The sequence below is a fragment of the Parasteatoda tepidariorum genome, chromosome 3, assembly GCF_043381705.1.
Source record: "Parasteatoda tepidariorum isolate YZ-2023 chromosome 3, CAS_Ptep_4.0, whole genome shotgun sequence".
Lineage (NCBI taxonomy): Eukaryota > Metazoa > Arthropoda > Arachnida > Araneae > Theridiidae > Parasteatoda > Parasteatoda tepidariorum.
Genome location: NC_092206.1, coordinates 13667812 through 13688829, shown reverse-complemented (window position 1 = coordinate 13688829; position 21018 = coordinate 13667812). Strand labels below are relative to the sequence as shown.

Below are 21018 nucleotides of genomic sequence, written 5' to 3'. Positions count from 1 at the left end.
TCGTCCGGATTGGGTTCAAAATTACAAAGTTACGGAGTTGAACATTAGCAGCCATAAACCCCGAAAATTGGGTAGACTGTTCAACGACGGTTATAAAATAAAATAAAATTACCCTGTATAGCACAAGTCGAAATTTTCCAGAGTATTTTCCCGAGTTAAAGGTAACATTTTCGTTTAGTTTAGTTTTAGCTAAAGGTAACATTTTACCACAACTTTGCTTGTTTTTATTTCTAGTTTGTATTTCTACTAGCGGGAATAAATAAATTGCACATGAAGCGTTTAAAATATACGTGTTATATTCAGACTTCTTAAACTCTGACGTAAGTGCAATAACAAATTAATTTAAAAAAATATTTTCCTTTTTATATTTATGCAATCTAAAACCAAGCATTCCGAAATATGTAAGTTTTACGCATTTCATTCTGTATATTAATATGCATAAATTGTAAAGCATATATATTGTTTAACGTATAATTGTATTGTTGTAAAACGTATCAATTGTATTGTTTTACCTACAGAACTAACTAAACATTTTAACGGAAAGTATAGCCTCATAATCCCCATTTTCAAGATGGAAACCCTAACTCCAAAATTGCACAGAGGCAGATCACAATATAATCAGGAAATAGCTCATACCTACTGTACCTGAATACCATTTTGTGATATTTGTGGTTTGTGGGATAATAAATATGTGACACTTACTTCTGTGACACAAAAACTTATCACAGTTTTAAAATAACAATTAGAACATTCTAAATTTAAAAAATAGTTTTAAGTAACACAAGTATAAAGAGAACTTACATCAATAATCCCGTATTTCTTTGGATTCTAAGTTTAAACTACCCTAATGTAAAAAGATAATTTTTTTTAACTTTGTTATGAATAAACTAATATCTTAATTTGATTATTTTTTCTTCAAAAGCATTTCTTTTTAAATGACGATACTTTCAATTTACAGACATACAACACAGACAGTCAAGTTGGTGATTCAGGCGCATGCGCAACAGCATTGCTTTGTGGAGTGAAGGGACGTTTTGAGACAGTTGGATTGGATGATAGTGGTGTTTTCAACAGATGTGACACTAACGCAAGAGCAAAAGTAGCTTCCTTGGCAGAATGGGCTCAAACAGCTGGTAAGAAAAAACATCAAGGAAAATATTAGTTTCTTCATTTGCTTAATATCGAAGAAAATATAAATTATGTCAGTAACTCACTTAAGCTTATGGTACATTAAGATATGTTGTCATAAATATTGACACAATTATAAAACCAATTGTTCTATCCTTATCTTTTACAGAGAAAATAAAAACCAAAATGGGTTAGATCAAAATGGGTTAGAAAGTTCTCAATTTTGTCCAAAAATTTATTTTGCTATTATTAACGTACAGAATAATAAACATATAAGCACTGCTTGAGGTAGCATTTCAAAAAGCTTGTTTATTTGAAAGAATTTGCATCGTAAAGCTGATGCAAATTGACAAGAGTTGTTCTCTGAAACTCTCTTTTTTATGTATTTAGCTTCTTTTCAAAGATTCTGGTTTTTGAGCTTAAACTCTGCATTTAATAGATCTTAAGAAATATTATATGAAGTCAAAAGGAAAACCAGTCTGCATTCTTGACTAGAAAGTAGTAGATCAGTGAAAAATAATAAGATACCGTCTGCTAGACTAAACAATAGTAATGCCTACATGATCAGTGAAATGAAATAAGAATAAAACACCGTCTTTTGGACTAAAAAAATAGCAATTTCTTCAAGCTCAGTGAAAAAGAATACGACATCTTCAGGCGCAGAAAATAGTGGCTACTACGACGGTAATAATAACGCAGTTTTCTGCATATGATGATGTTATATAATTTGATATATAGTAATATTTATTGCATCTCTTCAGTCCTGTTCTCCAAATTAATGTCCAATGTTTATTTGCATATACAATTTAAGCACACCGGACCAAAAAATAGTCACCCTTAGAGAAATCATGAAAAACATTATTTAATAACATGTAACACCTGCTCTGGATTCGATAACCGCCTGGATTCGGTTAGAAAGTGAGTCCACAAGATTTTGCTTTTACGTCGAATCCAGTTTAAGCTATTCGCTGAGGATTTGACGGCGCAAATCAACTAAATTTCGAGAATGATAAATTCGGTGTTTTACCCGTTGATCCAATATGTTCCACAAATTTTCAATTGGGTTGAAGTCAGGTGATTTTGCAGGCCAGTTGAGATGTAATTGAGTGTCTGAGTGTTCATAAAACCAGTCATATATTCTCCCAGCCCGATGAACTTTGTTATTGTCATCTTGAAAAATAGACGTATCGACAACACACTTTTCATGAAACTGTAGACGGAAAGGCAACTTCTAATCATCCAGAATGTTCAAATAAACATGTTAGTTTATGTTATGGACCACCTCAGTGAGGTGGCTCAATCCATAATAAGAAAAATGCTCTCAAAACATGACAGACCCTCCTTCGTCTTGAACCTGACCTTGCACACAGTCAGGATGAAATGCTTCATCTGCTCTTCGCTACAATCGGCAAAGTGCGTCTTTTGAAAAAAAAGCAAAAACGTGATTCGTCAGACCATATTACATTCCGTCAGCTAGCAACTGTCCACGTTCGGTGATTTCTAGCCCACTGAAGTCGCGCAGCTTTATGTTCATGTGTGAGCAATGGCCTCTTACGATATGTTCGACTCCAATTGTTCACCGCATGCAGCTCCCGTATCAATGTTCTCTCACTAATAGGTTGGGATGGACCCTCATTTACTAATTGAAGCAATTCCTGTCGGCTTTGGAAGCTATTTTGATTGACAAGTCGTGAAACACATCCCCGGCCCCTTTCATGCAGGATCTTTTTCCGACCACAATTCTGACGTCGTCTTTCGTCACCACTGCTTGTAGACACTTTGAATAGTCCGCATCGAAAAACCAACAAATCCAGCAACTTCATTCACTGTATGACCATGATCACGGCCTAACACAATTGCCTCTTTCTGCCACTGTATCACATCCTTACACTTATCCATATTTACACACGATTTCCGCTTCAAACAAAAATATCTCACTGATAGTACTTGCCTGTGATCACGTTGAAGCAATGTGCTCGCAGTTGAGCACGTCACTTGACCACTGCGTCATCTAACAAAACCTAACGATTTATCGGTGCTTGCGCACTAAGGTGACTAATTTTTTGTCCGGTGAGCTTATGAAGTATACCTACTTACTAGTTAACTTTCTTTAGTAACTCGTCTCATTTCCGAAACAGAAACATTAACTTTGTATCTCTATGCTTGATGGCGTTTAAAGCAATTTAATCACGTAGTAAATAGGCTGCATTAGGTTTATGGGAGACTGAAATATTTCTGGACCATAAAAAAGACAATAATGCCAAGAGAATTTCACTGAAGTATTCAAAACTATGACAAAGCAAAACGACGTGAACTACTTCGAACTACATTGGAATGCAAATATGACTTGCGAACTATAAACGCCAATACTTCTTATAATACACTAAGTATAATATTATGTAAATAATATTTTTATGAATATAATATTCTTGTAATACACATAACGGTAAGTTAATAAATATGCAGTTTTTATTTGATTTTATTTAGTATTTCACTCTTTGTTTTTATAGGAAAATCGACCGGACTGGTGACAACAGCCAGAGTCACGCACGCTACACCTGCAGCAATGTACGCTCACTTAGTGAACCGCTATTGGGAAGGGGATGAGAAACTGGCAAATGATACATCAAAAACAGACTGCAAAGATATCGCGAGGCAACTAATTGAAGACGATCCTGGCCGGAACATCAATGTAAGCTGATTCAACATATTACTGAAATGATGCATATTGATAACAATTGATATTTTTTTCAAAGAAGATGACCTTATTTGTTTTAAATTTAAAATGGAAGTAATTTTATCCGTAAATTTACGTGACTCATGAAACTGTAATGAAACCTACACCAAGTACAATAAGTGACTATCATAAATAACATAAGGGAGCAAATTTTTTGTTGCATTTATACAAATTGTACTTGATAATTACAAATTGTACTTAATATTAAGGGTGGGAATTTTAAACCTGACATTAGTTTTTCTCCTAGAGCTACACTTTTTTAAATGACATTTTTAGTCTATTTTTGTCAAAATCTGCAAGTCTAAAAACTTTATATAAAACAGAGGGTAGCGTAAATTGTTGCGACAAAATACTAGAGGAGTTAGGGCACATTATCAGGATTTAAATTGCAAAGAAATGTCGTTATAAGCAGCTAGAGGCGCTTCCCTATTATTACCTGCTTAGAAGCACGCGAAAAAGCAATTTGCAATAGGAAAGCACCCCTAGTGGCATAAGATGGGATTTTGGGGCATGGGTTCTTTTGTAGTTTAAATTCTGATGATATGCCCTAACTACCCTGGAAGTTTGACACAGTATTTTTGCGAACTCCTGCTATATATAACGTTTTAAAACTTGCACACTTTGTCAAGAAAATTTCTTTCCAATATGAATCCCAATGAGTTGTAATTGTTAAAGGTTGAGAATCTTGAGTAACTCTCTAGTTTACAACTGGTCTTATATTAAAAAACATATCTTATATGATCAATAGATAAATTTGTGTACATAACCATTAAAAAAAATCTGCAATTTTACAACAATTTGAACTGAATTTGATAGATCTTTCGTAGAAATCAAAAATAGGTTTCTTTTTATTCGGATAACAAAAGCTACAGGAGCATTTTAAATATATTTTTCATTTTCATTTGTTCAAAAACGTTATTAGCTGCGCACAATAATGAAAGCTTATTTAAGGCTCGAATAAGTAAAACATTCATATATAGTTTTCGTTATAAAGTATAAATTTCTACACAACAATGTAGAAATTTTTAAAAAAAATGTCATATTTAGCAATTAGCAAAATTTTACTGAAAAAGAAACACTACACTGTATTTAGAGAATCTTTTTCTTGCGAGTTTTTTACCTTACCATAGGAAAAATTCCACAAATTTTGTCAAAATTTTCTCTAAACACAACATAGGGATCATTAGTTATCACAGTTAAAACCAAAAAATTTTCACAAAATGGTTCAACTTTGGTTTAAAGTGTAACTTTTTAATCTGCAAATCGACACTGATGTAATGTATTACAGTAAAAACATCAAAATAGGAATATTAGAAATTAGTAGATGCATTTTAAAATATGGCCCCACTGTGTTCATAAATCCACAATGCTTTATTTCTCTTTCTGTACTCTTTATCCATACCTAAAACGAAGTTTATCTTCTAACAGGTCATTTTAGGGGGTGGTCGGAGGTACTTGTTACCTCGTCTGAAGCAGAGTGATTCGATGAGTAAGAAGGAAGGAGAGGGACGCAGAGAAGATGGTCGAAACTTGATTGAAGAGTGGATAAAAGAAAAGAAGGCCAGAGGACTATCATACAAATACGTGGCCAGAAAGAAAGAACTGGAAAAGGTGGATCCACACAAAGTAGATTACTTGCTTGGTCAGTATCGAATTTGGGTAGGGATTCTCTTTTGGGGGAGAAAAAAATATAAACCAAAATAAATTCTATGAAAGAATCGGAGAAAATTTTATCCGGAATTAGATATGGCTTTGGTTGATTCCGTATGGAAAGAACACACCTCTTCGGGTTAGAAAATAAATTCGAGCTCTTTTATGTTTTAAAAGGGATCTATACGATACTTTTTTGTTAAAATACCACATGCATGTAAATTGGGAGAAACTAATTGAAATTCTCAAGCTATAACAAGTAATACGTCATCGAAATAATTTTATTATATTATAAAAGTGTAATCAAGGTAATGGGTACGTTCTTAAGATTGATGAAGTCAATAATTCAAAAAAATGTGATAATTTACCCGTTAAATAATTTATTGAATCGTTTAATGGAAGGAAATTTTCAGATCCTTAATGATTTACATCTGTCACGTTTACAGTGCTAAGAAATGAACTACCCTTAATAACTTTTGATCAAATAATGGGATGTTTACGTTCTAGGACTCAATCTTAATAGCTCAAAGGGGTGACTTTAAATATGCTAATCAATAATTGCAGACGATACTTTAAGTTACGAAATCAGACAGAAAAACGTACTTTCTCTGAACAAACATACCTTTTTTCGACGGATTCGGATTTCTGAACCCCAAAATATAGGGGGTAGCCTCAATCTCGAAAATATGAAAACAATCGTTAGTCAGGAGAGATTTCCAAAGTTTGGTCCTCTTAGTGTTAATTTTACTTTTTGAGTATTTCACCATATCTCGAGAGCTTTTGAAGCGAATTGAAGAATATTTCTAAACAATTATAAAATTCGTTTATCCAAAGATAATTCCATGCAAAAATGAACTAAACTAAAGATTTATATATTTTTTTTTAAAATTTCATTTAATAATGGTTGTAAAAATTTTGAATTGCAAGGTATTCGTTTGAATCATTTTAAATAATGCAAATTTACATGGCAAAATGTGAGCAAAATTGGTCGAATAGTTCCTGACAAATAGAGTTTTAAATACTATTTGATTTGAAGTTCCACAAGCTTTATGTCTTAAGCTCTGATTAGGTAACACCTTGCATGCATCGATAGTTACTGCCAGTTAAAATAAATATCCAACATCGATTCATTTGTCAAAATTAAATATTGAGGATTCCCCGTCTCCAAACCCTCGACAATTGAGAAAGGTCTCTATAATAGTGGTTTTTTTCCTTGTGTTAAGCTTCGAAAAATGCTATTAAAAAATTTTGTATGAAAAAAATTTATTACATTTGCTCACAGCAGTAATATATGTAAGCAATACCTGCGTATTTTCAATTATACTTTTCTAATTCAGGACTATTCACATCTGGACATATGGCGTACGAATCGGATCGTGATAAAGACAGCGAACCTTCACTTGCTCAGATGACAACAAAAGCCATTGAAATATTAAGGAGAAATTCTAGAGGTTATTTTCTTATGGTAGAAGGTAATATTTCATAAATTTATTTCAATTTCAGATAAATTTCACTCCTTCTAATAACTCCAGTAACTTTCAAGTATGTCCCTTTACTTCAGTTTTAACCCTCTATAGGATACAATAATTTATTCAAATTAACTCTATAAAAATGATCAAAAGAACGAAGGTATGATGTACAGGAGAAAATAGCGCTTAGTGTGTTAGCTTCTGTTCTTGACCGCACACAATAAAATTTACTGTCACCCACATTATGTAAGCAAAGAAATTAGTTTTTGCAATTTTTGAAATTATCAGAAAATTACAGCAGAACTCAGAGATGGGAAAACAACTTCCCATCCGCATTTAAAATTTAATTAGTTTGGTAGTAAATATACACTCTATATAGAGAAATTTCGTGTATTTGAACACCTAAAATGGGGGCAACTACTTTACACCAAATTGATGTTTCATTTAGTGTTCCACTACACGAAAACTAAGGGTAGTTCCATGTGTAGTAAAATACCTAAATTGCTCTTTTACATTATTTGGTGTTTGTAACACAGTAACACCGAAATTTATAATTGCAGTAAGATATGATACACATTAGAATCAGTAAAGTAGCTTTTACGATGCAATCTAAAGCAAGAATCATAAATTTAGGATGCATAAGTTATGTTCAATGTTTCTTAAAACAAAATTAGACTGTTAATCAAACATACACACATCACAGGCCGAATATGAATGTTAATTTGAACAAGCTGAAGTATATAGAAGTTAAATATTACAAAATTATTTCACACAATTGACAGATGTCAATTATATGAAAAAATAAAAATCATCATTATACAACTGAAACCATGCATGCATTTTATAATAGTTAATCTGAGTTGTTTTTTAAAGCAATCCGACAACAAAATTTAAATTACCCGACAAATAAACGACAGCAATTAATATTTTTTATCAATCAGTAACGAATATTGAAACTTGCTTCGTATTCACTAGGATTTAACTAGTCTGGGAATTAAATCCAACAAGAAGAACTCATATTTAACTAGTACACTTCTTTTAAGCAAGTCGCCATTTTGGCTGGCATGTTGACACTATCTTTAAATTGCACAATTATTCGTTCTTAACATCTAATAATGGTCTAAAATCATTTGTTTTACGCTTAAAACATGCCTTTCCATCATTTCACGCAAAGCATTTAGTTAAATAGTTTAAATATATGTTACTGTGAATGATCGAAATTGGTGGTTGTTGACTTCCACTTTACAATGTTGACTATCACATAGTCGTTTTGGTAAATGTCCGAAATATATAGTAGGTCTAATTAAGTGACACTGCTCGGTATGCTCTAGATCAGTGGTATCTGAACATTTTTGTCTTGTAGTTCTCTTGCCATGTTTTTCGGTTTTGGGTAGACCCCCTGCTTACCTAATATTGATTTTTTGTAAATTCATCAACTTCAATTGTATTTTTGACAGCTGGTATAGTGCTACTCACTGTGAAAGATTTAAATTTCTAACTGTAGTGAAGTGTAGCGTGGAAAACTTTGGAAAAAAACACATGTTAATTTTATTCATTCATTATTTAAATTCAAATTAATATAATTACTAATTTAATTTAATTAACATGTAAATGGAATAAAATAGTGCACTTTAAAACCCGTACTCCGCTACTAATATTATAATTGCGGAAATAAGTTTGTATACAAAGTCGTAATAGTGTATTGTCGGTTTGTTTATTACGTTTTAACGTAAAAACTAAGCAACAAATCTCCGTGATTTTGTGAGCAGATAAAATTGGAGGTCTAGCTAGCTAAAGAGTTGACACAGGCTAGGCTACAATTTACAGCGTACAAAATTTTTTTTTTGTTACAGAATAAAGCCTTACGCGCAGAGAAAATAAAAACGTACGCGGGCGGAGCTTCAGGCAACTGCTAGTTTATAATAATTCAGTTTCATATATCAAAAAATAATCCTAATAACTTACATTTTATTAAAATTTTTACTTCATAGTTACTTTTATAAATTATGTAGAATGTAGATAGATATGCCTTTATAAGGTAGTATAATGTAAGTAAATTGGTACTATCAGTGCATGTTCTCAGTGTAGTCACGACCTGCTTATATGAGATCCACTATCGTTGACCCCCATTTTCATTTCATAGATCCCTTGCAGGTGGTCGTCGACTCTTGGGGGTCTATATAGACCATTTAGGGAATCACTGCTGTTGATCAATGTTCATTTAAGGGTAAGTGCCACTGCCTGGTATACTTTTACCCGGTATGCCCTACTTCAATGTTTTTTAAGGTTCAGTGCCACTGCCGGTATACATTTGTCCGGTATACCCTCCATAAATGTTTTTTTAAGGTCAAGTACCCCGGTATGCATTTAACCGGTACTCCGAACACTTACATTTACGGTAATATATATGCTTCGGTGAAACACCGAAATCTGGAGAATATCGACATTCACCGGTGAATGTCAACATTCGCGTAGTCGCTTGGTGTATGTCCGAAATATTTGATTAATACACTTATTTCTGACTCTCACCGGTGAATGTCAATAATCGCATAGTCGCTTTGGTGAATGTCCGAAATATTTGTTATATCCAATTTTATATTAATTTATTCGCTAATATTATTATATTTATTTGATATATTTATATTTATTCTATATTTTAATACTTACTGACGATAGATTAGAAGAAACATCAGTGTTTGGAGTACCGGGCATATGTATACCGGACAGTGGCACTTAACCTTAAAAAAACATCAGTGTAGGGTATACCGGGCANTGGTATCTGAACATTTTTGTCTTGTAGTTCCCTTGCCATGTTTTTCGGTTTTGGGTAGACCCCCTGCTTACCTAATACTGATTTTTTGTAAATTCATCAACTTCAAATGTATTTTTGACAGCTGGTATAGTGCTACTCACTGTGAAAGATTTAAATTTCTAACTGTAGTGAAGTGTAGCGTGGAAAACTTTGGAAAAAAACACATGTTAATTTTATTCATTTATTAATTAAATTCAAATTAATTTAATTAAATTCAATTTAATTAAATTCAAATTAATTAAATTCAAATTAAGTAAATTCAAACTAATTTAATTACTAATTTAATTTAATTAACATGTAAATGGAATAAAATAGTGCACTATAAAACCCGTATTCCGCTACCAATATTATAATTGCGGAAATAAGTTTCTATACAAAGACGTAATAGTGTATTGTCGGTCTGTTTATTACGTTTTAACGTAAAAACTAGCAACAAATCTCCGTTATTTTGTGCGCAGATAAAATTGGAGGTCTAGCTAGCTAAGCTAAAGAGTTGAGACAGGCTAGGCTACAATTTATTTGCGGAAAAATTCTTTTTTGTTACAAAATAAAACCTTACACGCAGAGAAAATAAAAACGTACGCGGGCGGAGCTTCAGGCAACTGCTAGTATATAATAATTCAGTTTCATACATCAAAAAATAATCCTGTGACCAATCAGCTGATTGGTTTAAGCAAATTACACATTTTGAAGTGTGGAAAAATGCTCGATTCGGTATTAGCCTGGAATAAAGTAATAATTCATAAAATTTTTAGAGTTTTTCAACAAAAACTTCGGATGGATGTTACATCACATCATCGAATGCGATCCAAGCATAATCAAATTTTCTTCAATCTGTGTACACAAAACTTAAATAATATCAATAACTATTCATTCATTTTTTCAACAAAATATCAAATTTAGCATGCAAAACATACTGGCTTTGCATAAACTTTGATTTATTACGTTTTATTTGGAAAAAAAATTGCTCAATGTCTACGAGTCTAGAAATATAAACGATCAAACTGAAGCCTTTTTTTAATAAAATTGTGCTTCATTTAAGATAAAATTTAATTTGATTTGTTTGTAAGGAAATAAACTAGTCATTGAAAAATGAGTGTAAATATTTCATATTAAAGGAAGGCGAAGATTTTTATTTGTAAGAAGAAGTTCTAGTTTATTATATCTAAGAGTTTTTCGGTCCCATTAAATTCCAAACTTACGCAATGGCTGCGGGGCAATTCCACGAAAACAGCGAATTGGATTGTCAATTTTGAAAACTTGTTTATATGAATGTGTTTGGTATTTATTAAATTTAAAATAGTTGAATAAGAAATAAAATTTTATCTTTATCGCAGTGGTAACACGTCAATTTAAAAGTAGCTGCTGTTTGCTAGAAAGTTAGACGAATTTTTGAGCAAGTTTTGATTTATTATTTTCTATTAAGAAAAATCAGTTGTATGTTTTGAAAATCATCTTTGTTAGGCTAATTATTTTTTATTTACATTTTTTTGATCTGTTAATTTTTTAATTGGTATCCTTGCATTTCACGAAAATTATAAAATATTATTTCTGTATCCCACATGGGAAATTAAAAATGAATTGTTATTTTCGTGAGTAAAAAAAAAAAATTTTTTTTTATTATACGGATTTTAGAAACAGAAGAGCATAATTCTACATATTTTATTCTACTTAGAGAAATAATAAAAATCTGCCTATTTCAATCTACTCAGAGAAATAATAAAAATCTGTCCCGTCGGGACAAACAATTTTTTAATTCTTATTGATAAACATTAATTTAATGCATGTACATACATATCAATAAAAACATATTTATTAATAAAATAAATTACCATTGCAACATGGTTTGAAATTTGTGATGATTACTTTTTTTAAAAATCAATAATATGCATTAGATTCAAATCGTGTAAGTCCCGCAGTAGACTGATAGTAAAGACACGGTTCCCAGTAGAACACTGAAGTCAGGTATCTCTGCCTGTGGTCAATAAGAGGGTGAGTGACCACTTAAATAAGCCTGCGTAAGAACCAAAGGCGCGCGGTTCTACCGTAAAGTGCTCGACTTAGCACGCACGTCGTTGGGCTACCAAAGCAGGGGATTCATCCTCTCTGTAGAGGATCAAAATTCTGATGGCATGTCCTTGGATCATCGTCAGGGGTGTTTCCCAGACCGTCGCCAATAGCCCATTGTGCAACTCTAGTGTGACGTAAATAAGGTACCTAAAGTACTTATCTACCAATCGTGTAAATTCCAGATTTTCTGGATAGTTCCCGATTTATTGGCAATCTTTAGTTATTCATTTTGTTAGGTTATCTGAAATGATAAACTCTGTTGAATAGTTAGTTATAAGTTAAGCATTTACTTAGAATAATTTTGTATTTTATAGAAATAAAAACTAAATTAGGAAGCAATTTTTTAGATTTATTTTTGTTTCTTTCTGAAATGACTGTAGAAATTGAAAATATAAACGGTTCTAGAGTGCCTCATCATGTTTTACTACTGCGTATTATACTTACCTTTTTCGAGCAGTAAGTCAATAGTTTCGAACAAAAATGTTAGAATCAAAGAAGGAGTTGCAGAATTGAAATGTTTAAATACAGTTCTGTATATTCAGCTTCATTGCCATTAAAGTTTATGTGTTGTACAAGATAATTTTGAAAGCTAACCAAGCTGGTCGCCAAAAGAGGCTAAATCATTATAAATTCAATTTTGTGTTATTATTACATATTTTTTATTTTCTGCCAGTTATTTTAACATGAAATATTATGTTCTGCAGGAGGTCGAATTGATCACAGTCATCATTTCAACAATGCACACCGGGCTTTAGTGGACACACTGGCATTTGAAGACGCAATCATTGCAGCGTTGGAAATGACACGAAAGGATGAAACATTGATGGTGGTCACATCAGATCACTCTCACGTTTTTGTATTCGGAGGTTACCCTAAACGAGGAAACCCTATTTTTGGTAAGCACAGTTATTTAATTGCGCATAGAAAAAGTATTTTTATTAGCACTCGTAAACTAATAACGCTGTAATACATTAGAAATCGGGACACTAACATATCAGTACTGATAAAAAAACATAAAACCTGTTTGATTGCGGAATGAAAAGAGAGGAGTTGAAAGGCGATTACATTAGGTAGTTTGTTACATTTATACAAATACTTGATCTTGCCTAATGAGGTTCTGGTACGAGGGGACTTTAAATATAAAATTAGTTTTGCTCCTAAAGCAACAGATGTTTATTGAAATGCCATTTTAGTTTATTTTTTGTCGAAATGTACAATTTTAAAATTGTTCTGTAAAACAGGGGAACGCATAAATGGTACGAATAACTTCTTGAAGAATTAGGACACTTCATCAGAATTAAAACTGTATTGGAACCCAAAACCCGGAAATGTCGTTCCCCGCAGCAAAGGACTCCTTTTTGTCATGACCTATTCAGAAGCACAGGAAGAAGCAGTTTATAACAAAGAAGCACCTCTAGCGGCGTATGACGTTTTCGAGTATGATTTCCGATTCAATTTTAATCCTGATGATAAGCCCTAACTCCTCTAGAAATTGGTCGCAATATGTATGTGATCTCTTGTACGTTTGTACGACGTTCTCAATCTTGTAAATTTCGACAAAAAAAGGATTTAAAATATCATTTTAAAAAAACGAAGCTAGGAAAAAGAAACCAATTACACATTTGAAATCAGCAATTTGAAGTTTTTTAAGATTTGTTAAAAAAATCGCATGCAACAGAAAACGAATAAGAATTGTTCCCCAGTGTCATTAGAGACACAGTCCAAAGTTTCATCAGAGAATCGAACTAAATTTAACGTTATTCATCCCATCTTCTTCACTAGTGATTCGGCAGAATGAGACAGAGCTTCTGTTTCTTCCGTTTAAAATTTTTAAGCGGGCTCTAATCTGCATACTTTCATGACTTCATTTGTAAGACGAATTAAAAATTATGTATTAAGAATTGTGATTATGAATGATTCCGTATAATATGATCTTATAGTTATTTCCTCATTTAAATAACAAAATGAAAGTATGATAATCAAGATCCTAGTGTAACAATAAAATAAAAAAACAATCAAAAATCATTCAAAATGTGGTTTAATGAAAGTTGAGAAAAAAATATGGTCAAAACTTCTAGAATATGGTGAAATTTACTGTTTTTCTGGCTCTATGGGAACACCAAAAATTACGGACAGTTTTGCCGAGGCACTTTGGTAATTACTTTTTGAAAATTAGCGCTAAAATACGATTTTATTATCATGCTGTTTGGTAGTAGATTTGATAAAATTTGGTAATTTTATCATTATACATTAGAGCACGGTATAAAAACTATTTATTCGGTTGAATTTACTTATCAGTTTTGTATTTTTGCTGAATGAAATGTGTGATAGCAAGAAAGATAATTTTGAAAACAGTTACGATACAATTGAAATAAGTACCAAATAAATTATTTGAATACCATGAATGTTGGTTACGTTTGGAAAATGTTTTCTTTCTTTTTTTTAGTTGCAAATCCGTTTTAAATTATATCAGAAGTACCACGGAGTCTTTATTTTTAAATCTAGATTAAGAGTAACTATTCTTTGTTGTCAGATTCTTGATACTTCTATACATTGTCTATCAGATTTCAGTCGAAATCTCAAAATTGACTCCACTTAGCATGCTTTCCCACTAAACAGTTCCGTGCAATGTTATATAGAACTGGTAGCTTCCATTTTATAGTAATAAGAATATCTCAAAACATCTATCACTTTCAAGAGATAGATGTTAACAATAAATTCATATATTATTTTTCTGACTGACCATGGAATGCATTATAGGTCTTGATGATAAACCTTCTGACGTCGATGGCTTACCATATACAACCCTTATTTATGCAAATGGACCAGGTTACAATCAGAATTCTCAAGGAGGCCGTGAAAATCTTACTTCTATTAACACTGGTAAGATTTTGTAGTTTTTAATGCTTAATAATACTTAATAACAACTTAGTAATAAATAGCCTAATAATACTTTATAATAACAATTTCCTAACCAATATTTTGAAATTATTTCAAAATTTACGCTTTTTGCTGGATAAGAACTAAATACTAAGCTATAACTAACTAAGTATAACTAAGCTATAAACAATACTAATAAGCTATTATGGGGTGAATTTATTCGATGGCATTTGCTGCTCATACAGTTGATACAAACATGTTAATCAGAACATGCGAATTCCTTAAAATGCTTTCTGAACTTCAAAGTTACGAGAAAAATAACTGTATCAGTTCCAGAAATTTAATTTAAGGATCATATTCTACATTGCAATAAATAATTTAGATCGACTACTTTAATTAAGGAATTGGCACATAGCGCAAATATTTTTAATCCTAAGCAGTTCTTTGAAAACATAAGTGTAATGTAAAATTACTCGTGTTACATTGTGAAATTACTAAAGATATCATATTTTCAACTGTTTTCTTCCTTCATATTATAGCTATTTATTCAGGAAAACGCTTCAACGAAAAGTTTAGAAATTACGTACACTGAAATAAATCGGTTTTGTGGGTTTTAAACTTAACTAATTGTTGTGCACAATTTATAAATTATTGAATTGAATAATGTCCCAAAATACTCAAAAGATTTGAAATTTTATGGCATTTTTGCAATATGTTACCAACATAATAAACGAGAACGGCTAAGCTGGTAATTATACACGTGGGAATTAAAAATGAAAGGTTACAAATATATAAGGGCATTTTCCTTGTTCAATATTTTTTAATTATTTCTTGGTCATGTAATATTTTATTTTGGTGATCAGAATTGGTCGCTCAGACCCTGCAATATAATGCCATAGGAGTTTCTATATTTAAATCTATAAGTTTTACGTCAACAAACTCACATTCACAAAAACCTTAAGTGAAGAAATTAAGCACTATGGCAACAAACTTTAGCAGATAATCTTTACAAAATAGTGAAGAGTTTTGCCAGAAAAACCATAAAGACCCTTTATCTGATTCCATATATAACCCGATACACTTTTTTGTTAAGAATCAATGAAAAATATTCATAAATTTTAATACCAATCTCTATTCTCTATTAAAATGTCTTCTTTTGTAAATTTTGAGATTTCCTCTATTATTAAGGCTATGTATATTTCTCATCCGATTTATTTTCCTACAATGTGAGACGCCCTGCATTATTAAGACTATTAATATTTCTCAACCGATTTATTTTCCTACAATGTGTGACACCCTGCATTATAGAGACTATTAATATTTCTCATCCGATTTATTTTTTTACAATGTGAGACACCTTGCATTATTAAGACGATTTATATTTCTCTTCCGATTTGTTTTACTACAACGTGAGACACCCTGCATTAATATGACTATTAATATTTTCCATCCAATTTGCTTTCCTACAATGTGAGACACCCTGCATTTTCAAGACTATTACTATTTCTCAACCGATTTGTTTGCTTACAATGTGAGACACCCTGCATTATTAAGACTATTAATATTTCTCAACCGATTTCTTTACTTACAATGTGAGACATCTTGCATTATTAAGACTATTAATATTTCTCAACCGATTTCTTTACTTACAATGTGAGACACCATGCATTATTAAGACTATTAATATTTCTCTTCCGATTTGTTTTTCTACAACGTGAGACATCCTGCATTAATATGACTATTAGTATTTTCCATCCGATTTGGTTTCCTACAATGTGAGATACTCTGCATTTTCAAGACTATTACTATTTCTCAACCGATTTGTTTTCTAACAATGTGAGACACCCTGCATTATTAAGATTTAATATTTCTCATCCGATTTGTTTTCTTACAATTTAAGACACCCTGCATTATATTAAGACTCTTACTATTTCTCATTCGAATTGCTTTCCTACTATGTGAGACACCCTGCATCATTAGGACCATCAATATTTCTCATCCGATTTGTTTTCCCAAAATGTGAGACGCCCTGAATTTTTAAGACTATTATCATCTCTATCCCCCAGTTCATTACTATTGTGAACGCTTGAACTTGATCTTGTAAAGTAGAACTTGATCTTGTAAAAAATTTTGTGAAGTAGGCCATTGAATCACGTTCATAACACGTTTACATAACGGCAGTACATAACACATTAAACACATTACATTAAACGGCAGTACATAACACATTTATACGAAAAATATTTGCAACATTTAAAAAAGAATGCATATTTCAATGGAATGAAATCGTTTTTACATTAATATTGAAAGCAGGTACTATGACTAATTAATATTTTTTACTGCCTCACGTTGAAGTTAAAAAAGCGAATTACATTCGAATATAATAAATGCATCCAGAATAAATTTAAAAGGTAAAAAGCAAAATTTATCAAAGGAAAAAATACTAATGTAAAGAAAAAATAAATAAATTCCAAATTCCCATTCTAAACTTTTATTGCACTTTGGGAAAACTAAAATATCTTTTTTGCAAAGCACGTTTGATATCCATTTGCATTTTACTTTTTTATTCAATTTAAAGTATTAAAATTATTTCGTTAAAATTGTTTTTTTGCATCCGTGAGTTTCATAATTTATGGACGATATGAATATAAAATTCGAAAAAATAATTTAAAAATATTTTTTTTTATTCGTTCATAACTATTTGAATCTTTCTATTCGTACGTGGAACTATTTGAATTCGGTTTAATCCCAAACAATTTAAAGCTAAGTCTACTAGAAATCATTACATTTTTCGACATAATTATGGAAGTAGTATATTTGTACGGAATCTAGATATCTTGAATTTTCTAATATGCAGTTTGTAAATGTTTAAAAAGCATTTTTAAATTTAAGAAAACATAAGTAAGTTTTTATTAATATGTTTATCTTTTTGAGGAAGTTGAATTAAATTTACTTTGACTTTTTAATTTTTGAAGATACAATTAAACGCATGATTTCCGACATCAGTAGATAAGTTTAAGACAGGGAATACTTATTCAAAACTGAAACTAATTATGATCAACGTTTTAAAATCTCAAACAGTAATATTTTATTAAAACCTATGCACACTTTGTTGTCACATAGTAAGACAAATGGCAGAAAAAGTAAAACAAAGTTGTAATTTTACAGAAGATACATTATGATAAAGAGATAGATTTGCATTAAGAAAAGCTGCAACATTAAATTAACAGTGAAAATAAAATAAAAAATAGAAAAATAATGTTCCAAATAAATTTAAAAAATTTTATTCTCACCGTTAAGCATTAATGAACTACTACTTGAACTTGAGATGTTCCTATGTAACACCAATATGCGTATGAGTTTAAATTAAAGTAAATAATTGTAAACTAAATAATTTTAAAGTAAATAATTTTAAAGTAAATAATTTTAAAGTAAATAATTTCAAAGTAAATAATCGTAAAGTAAATAATTGTAAAGTAAATAATTGTAAAGTAAATAATTGTAGAGTAATTAATGTTTTAAGTTTAATGTTTGTAATGTTTTAAGGTAGTTTTAATCAAATTCAATTTTATCATAAAATATAACTTTCATTTTATGATCAAAAGTGCCTCGTTTATAATATAGCCTGTCTAAATTTTTTATAGTACTGAAGGCCTAAAAGTAATATGTTTAGAAGTCTAAAAAGTACACAATCAAGTCTAAAAAGTTCAATACCCGTACTATACAACACTTTTTCTGACAATGACAGGAAAACAGCAAAATGCATTAAATTTTTCAAAACTGAAAAAGGTTACTTTTCAAAACAAAACAAAAAAAAATTCAGCTAAATATTTTTGCTTATGCTGTACATTTTTTTTGAAAAAAATCTAACTTTTATAACCTTAATACAATCACTTATTATGTCTTTCTTTAACGCAGAAGACAAAAACTATATACAACAAAGTGCCGTTCCAAGAAGATGGGACACACATGGTGGGGAGGACGTGCCAGTTTATGCTGAAGGACCTATGTCACATCTGTTTCGAGGCGTTTTTGAACAAACATACGTGCCGCACGCACTGGCCTTTGCCTCATGCATCGGACCACAGAAAGATGACTGCGAGCGAAGGAAACAAACCTATCAAAGACACGTCATAGAATGTCCCTCGCCTCACGTTGTCAGAGAAGTTCTTGCCTATAGGTCCGACAGTTATCGAGTGTTGTCCACTTTCCTGAGCGTTACTCTTGTAATCTTCACGGTTATTGGAAATCGAAGATCGTGATAAAGTAGCCATTCGAGGACATGTAAACTGTTACCAGGAGTATTGATGTAGATCCTGAAATTGAAAGTATATTTGTGAGATATCGGTTTTTTTCATTGTACTTAATAATTGTTTCGGTTGTATGTTGAACCTTGATATTGTACGATGTTGTTGTATATTTTGATATAAATATCAGAAAAGTGTTGTAAATACTTAATAAATAAATAAATTTATTGTTAAGTTTCTTCAATTTCGGCCACTGCATATCATATTTCCTGTTGAGTTTTCTATGATACTTTAGTGTTTTCCGTATGAGCTTCGCATTTTTAAAAATTTTCGAAGTGTATTTAAGTTTCAATTTTAACAGCTAAAAATCTAAGATTCTAAATTCGGTAGCTTTGCTGGCAAACTTCGACAGCTAAGTTCAAAAGCACAATTAAATTAATAAAGAGAAGCAGAATATATCCCTTACTAAAATAATAAGGAAATTCGTCTTATATAATTCCCCGTAGGTTAACATAGAGAAAGTAAAATCGCTTTTTTGTTTTAAAAAGACCCTTAATATGTAAAATTTACTGATCTCTACTAATATATTTCGGTTAGTAAACGTGACATGTAGGTCTGTCTTCAATTGTGAAGTTACTACAGATAAATTAAACCTTCCCGTGAAATAACGATATATTTATAAATATACACCATTAACTAAATATAGGGTACGTAAAAATTTTGAAATAAAATGAGTACCAATCATGTTTGGTGACTAAACATTGGATCTTTCGTGTTCGCGGCTAACCATCCAACAGATTCAACTGCTCCGGTACCTCAGTACTCAGGGTCAAGACAAACGGGAATTGCATTGAAGATCTTGACCCTCCATGGGTTGTTGCGCCACTGAGTTTACTTTATTTAATGAGAAAATATTCTAAATTTTAATACACATTATTGTACCCTAATTTTTGAAAGTTTTCAACTTGAACTTAACAGCAGTACAGTTATATCTTTCCACATATCATTTTATTATAAAAGAAAATATGTTTCTTAGATAGTATTTGCGTTGATAAATGTATTCAAAACCGAGAAATATGTTTAAAAACGAAAATTACATCAGTTTAAAGTTCTCAAAAGGAAATAGTTCTTGGAGTTTGATGGAAAAGCAATAAAGGAAATATAATAAAAAGAAAATTCATAAAACTAATATATATATAATAATCAGAGCCTGCGATAATGATTTCAAATTATTAGCCAGTAAATTAGCCAAATATCAAAAATATTTGCCAATTTTCGAAAATCTTTGCCAAATGCAAATCTTAAACATTTTTATGGTTAGTTTTTTTCTCCACAGAAAACTATTTTACGGTCTTTTGTTTCAGGCTTATATTATTTGGACCCATTTTGAATTGGTTATGTGGTGCCTCTGCCGAAAATAACTGGACCCGAATAAAAAAGAAAAATTCATTTGGACGTAATTTTTAGGATCAAGTTAAATCTATATATATTTCTTTCCACTTTAAAAAATCATCCTCCAATACTTTCGCAAAACTTTTTTTAAGAACTCACTCACATTTCACAATTCCTAATGCAATAAATAATGATGTAAGACAAAATATAGTTAGTTTCTTCACTATTACAAAGAAGCTCTGCTAATTCTACGCAGCCTCCAAATTTTGTAACAAAGAAAACTTTTTTGTTGAAATGTGACAAAAAGATGAATTTTCTTACCGAAAAGTTTGAAACTTTTTTAAAAGTTTAAAACTTTTTAATACTATGATACAACAATTACAAAATGAAAAGTTCAAAAACAATTTAATTCTATTATCATCCCGTAACCATAAACCTACAATGATGACAAATAACAAAAAATATTATAAAATATATTTATTTAAAAAATCAATAGAACGTTATTTACTTATCTTCATTAATATTTAATTAGTAATATTTTAAAGTGGTTCTCATTTATGCAGCAGTTTACAGATTAGATGAAATTAGTAGAAAAATTTTGAAACTCATAAAAATTCCATTCTCATGATTTTA

The 21018-nt window shown here is 31.0% G+C and overlaps 1 protein-coding gene across 1 annotated transcript in view; it reads left to right on the top strand.

Moving 5' to 3' along the window:
- Positions 1-19224, top strand: part of LOC107441911 (alkaline phosphatase) — a 29910-nt gene extending 10686 nt beyond the window's left edge. The window contains exons 3-9 of the mRNA XM_043047202.2: positions 959-1133; positions 3639-3820; positions 5294-5507; positions 6853-6987; positions 12571-12762; positions 14627-14749; positions 18665-19224. Coding sequence (XP_042903136.1) covers positions 959-1133; positions 3639-3820; positions 5294-5507; positions 6853-6987; positions 12571-12762; positions 14627-14749; positions 18665-19008 — 1365 coding nt within the window. The 3' untranslated portion in view covers positions 19009-19224. The remainder of the gene's footprint in view (positions 1-958; positions 1134-3638; positions 3821-5293; positions 5508-6852; positions 6988-12570; positions 12763-14626; positions 14750-18664) is intronic.
- The last annotated feature ends 1794 nt before the right edge of the window (positions 19225-21018 follow it).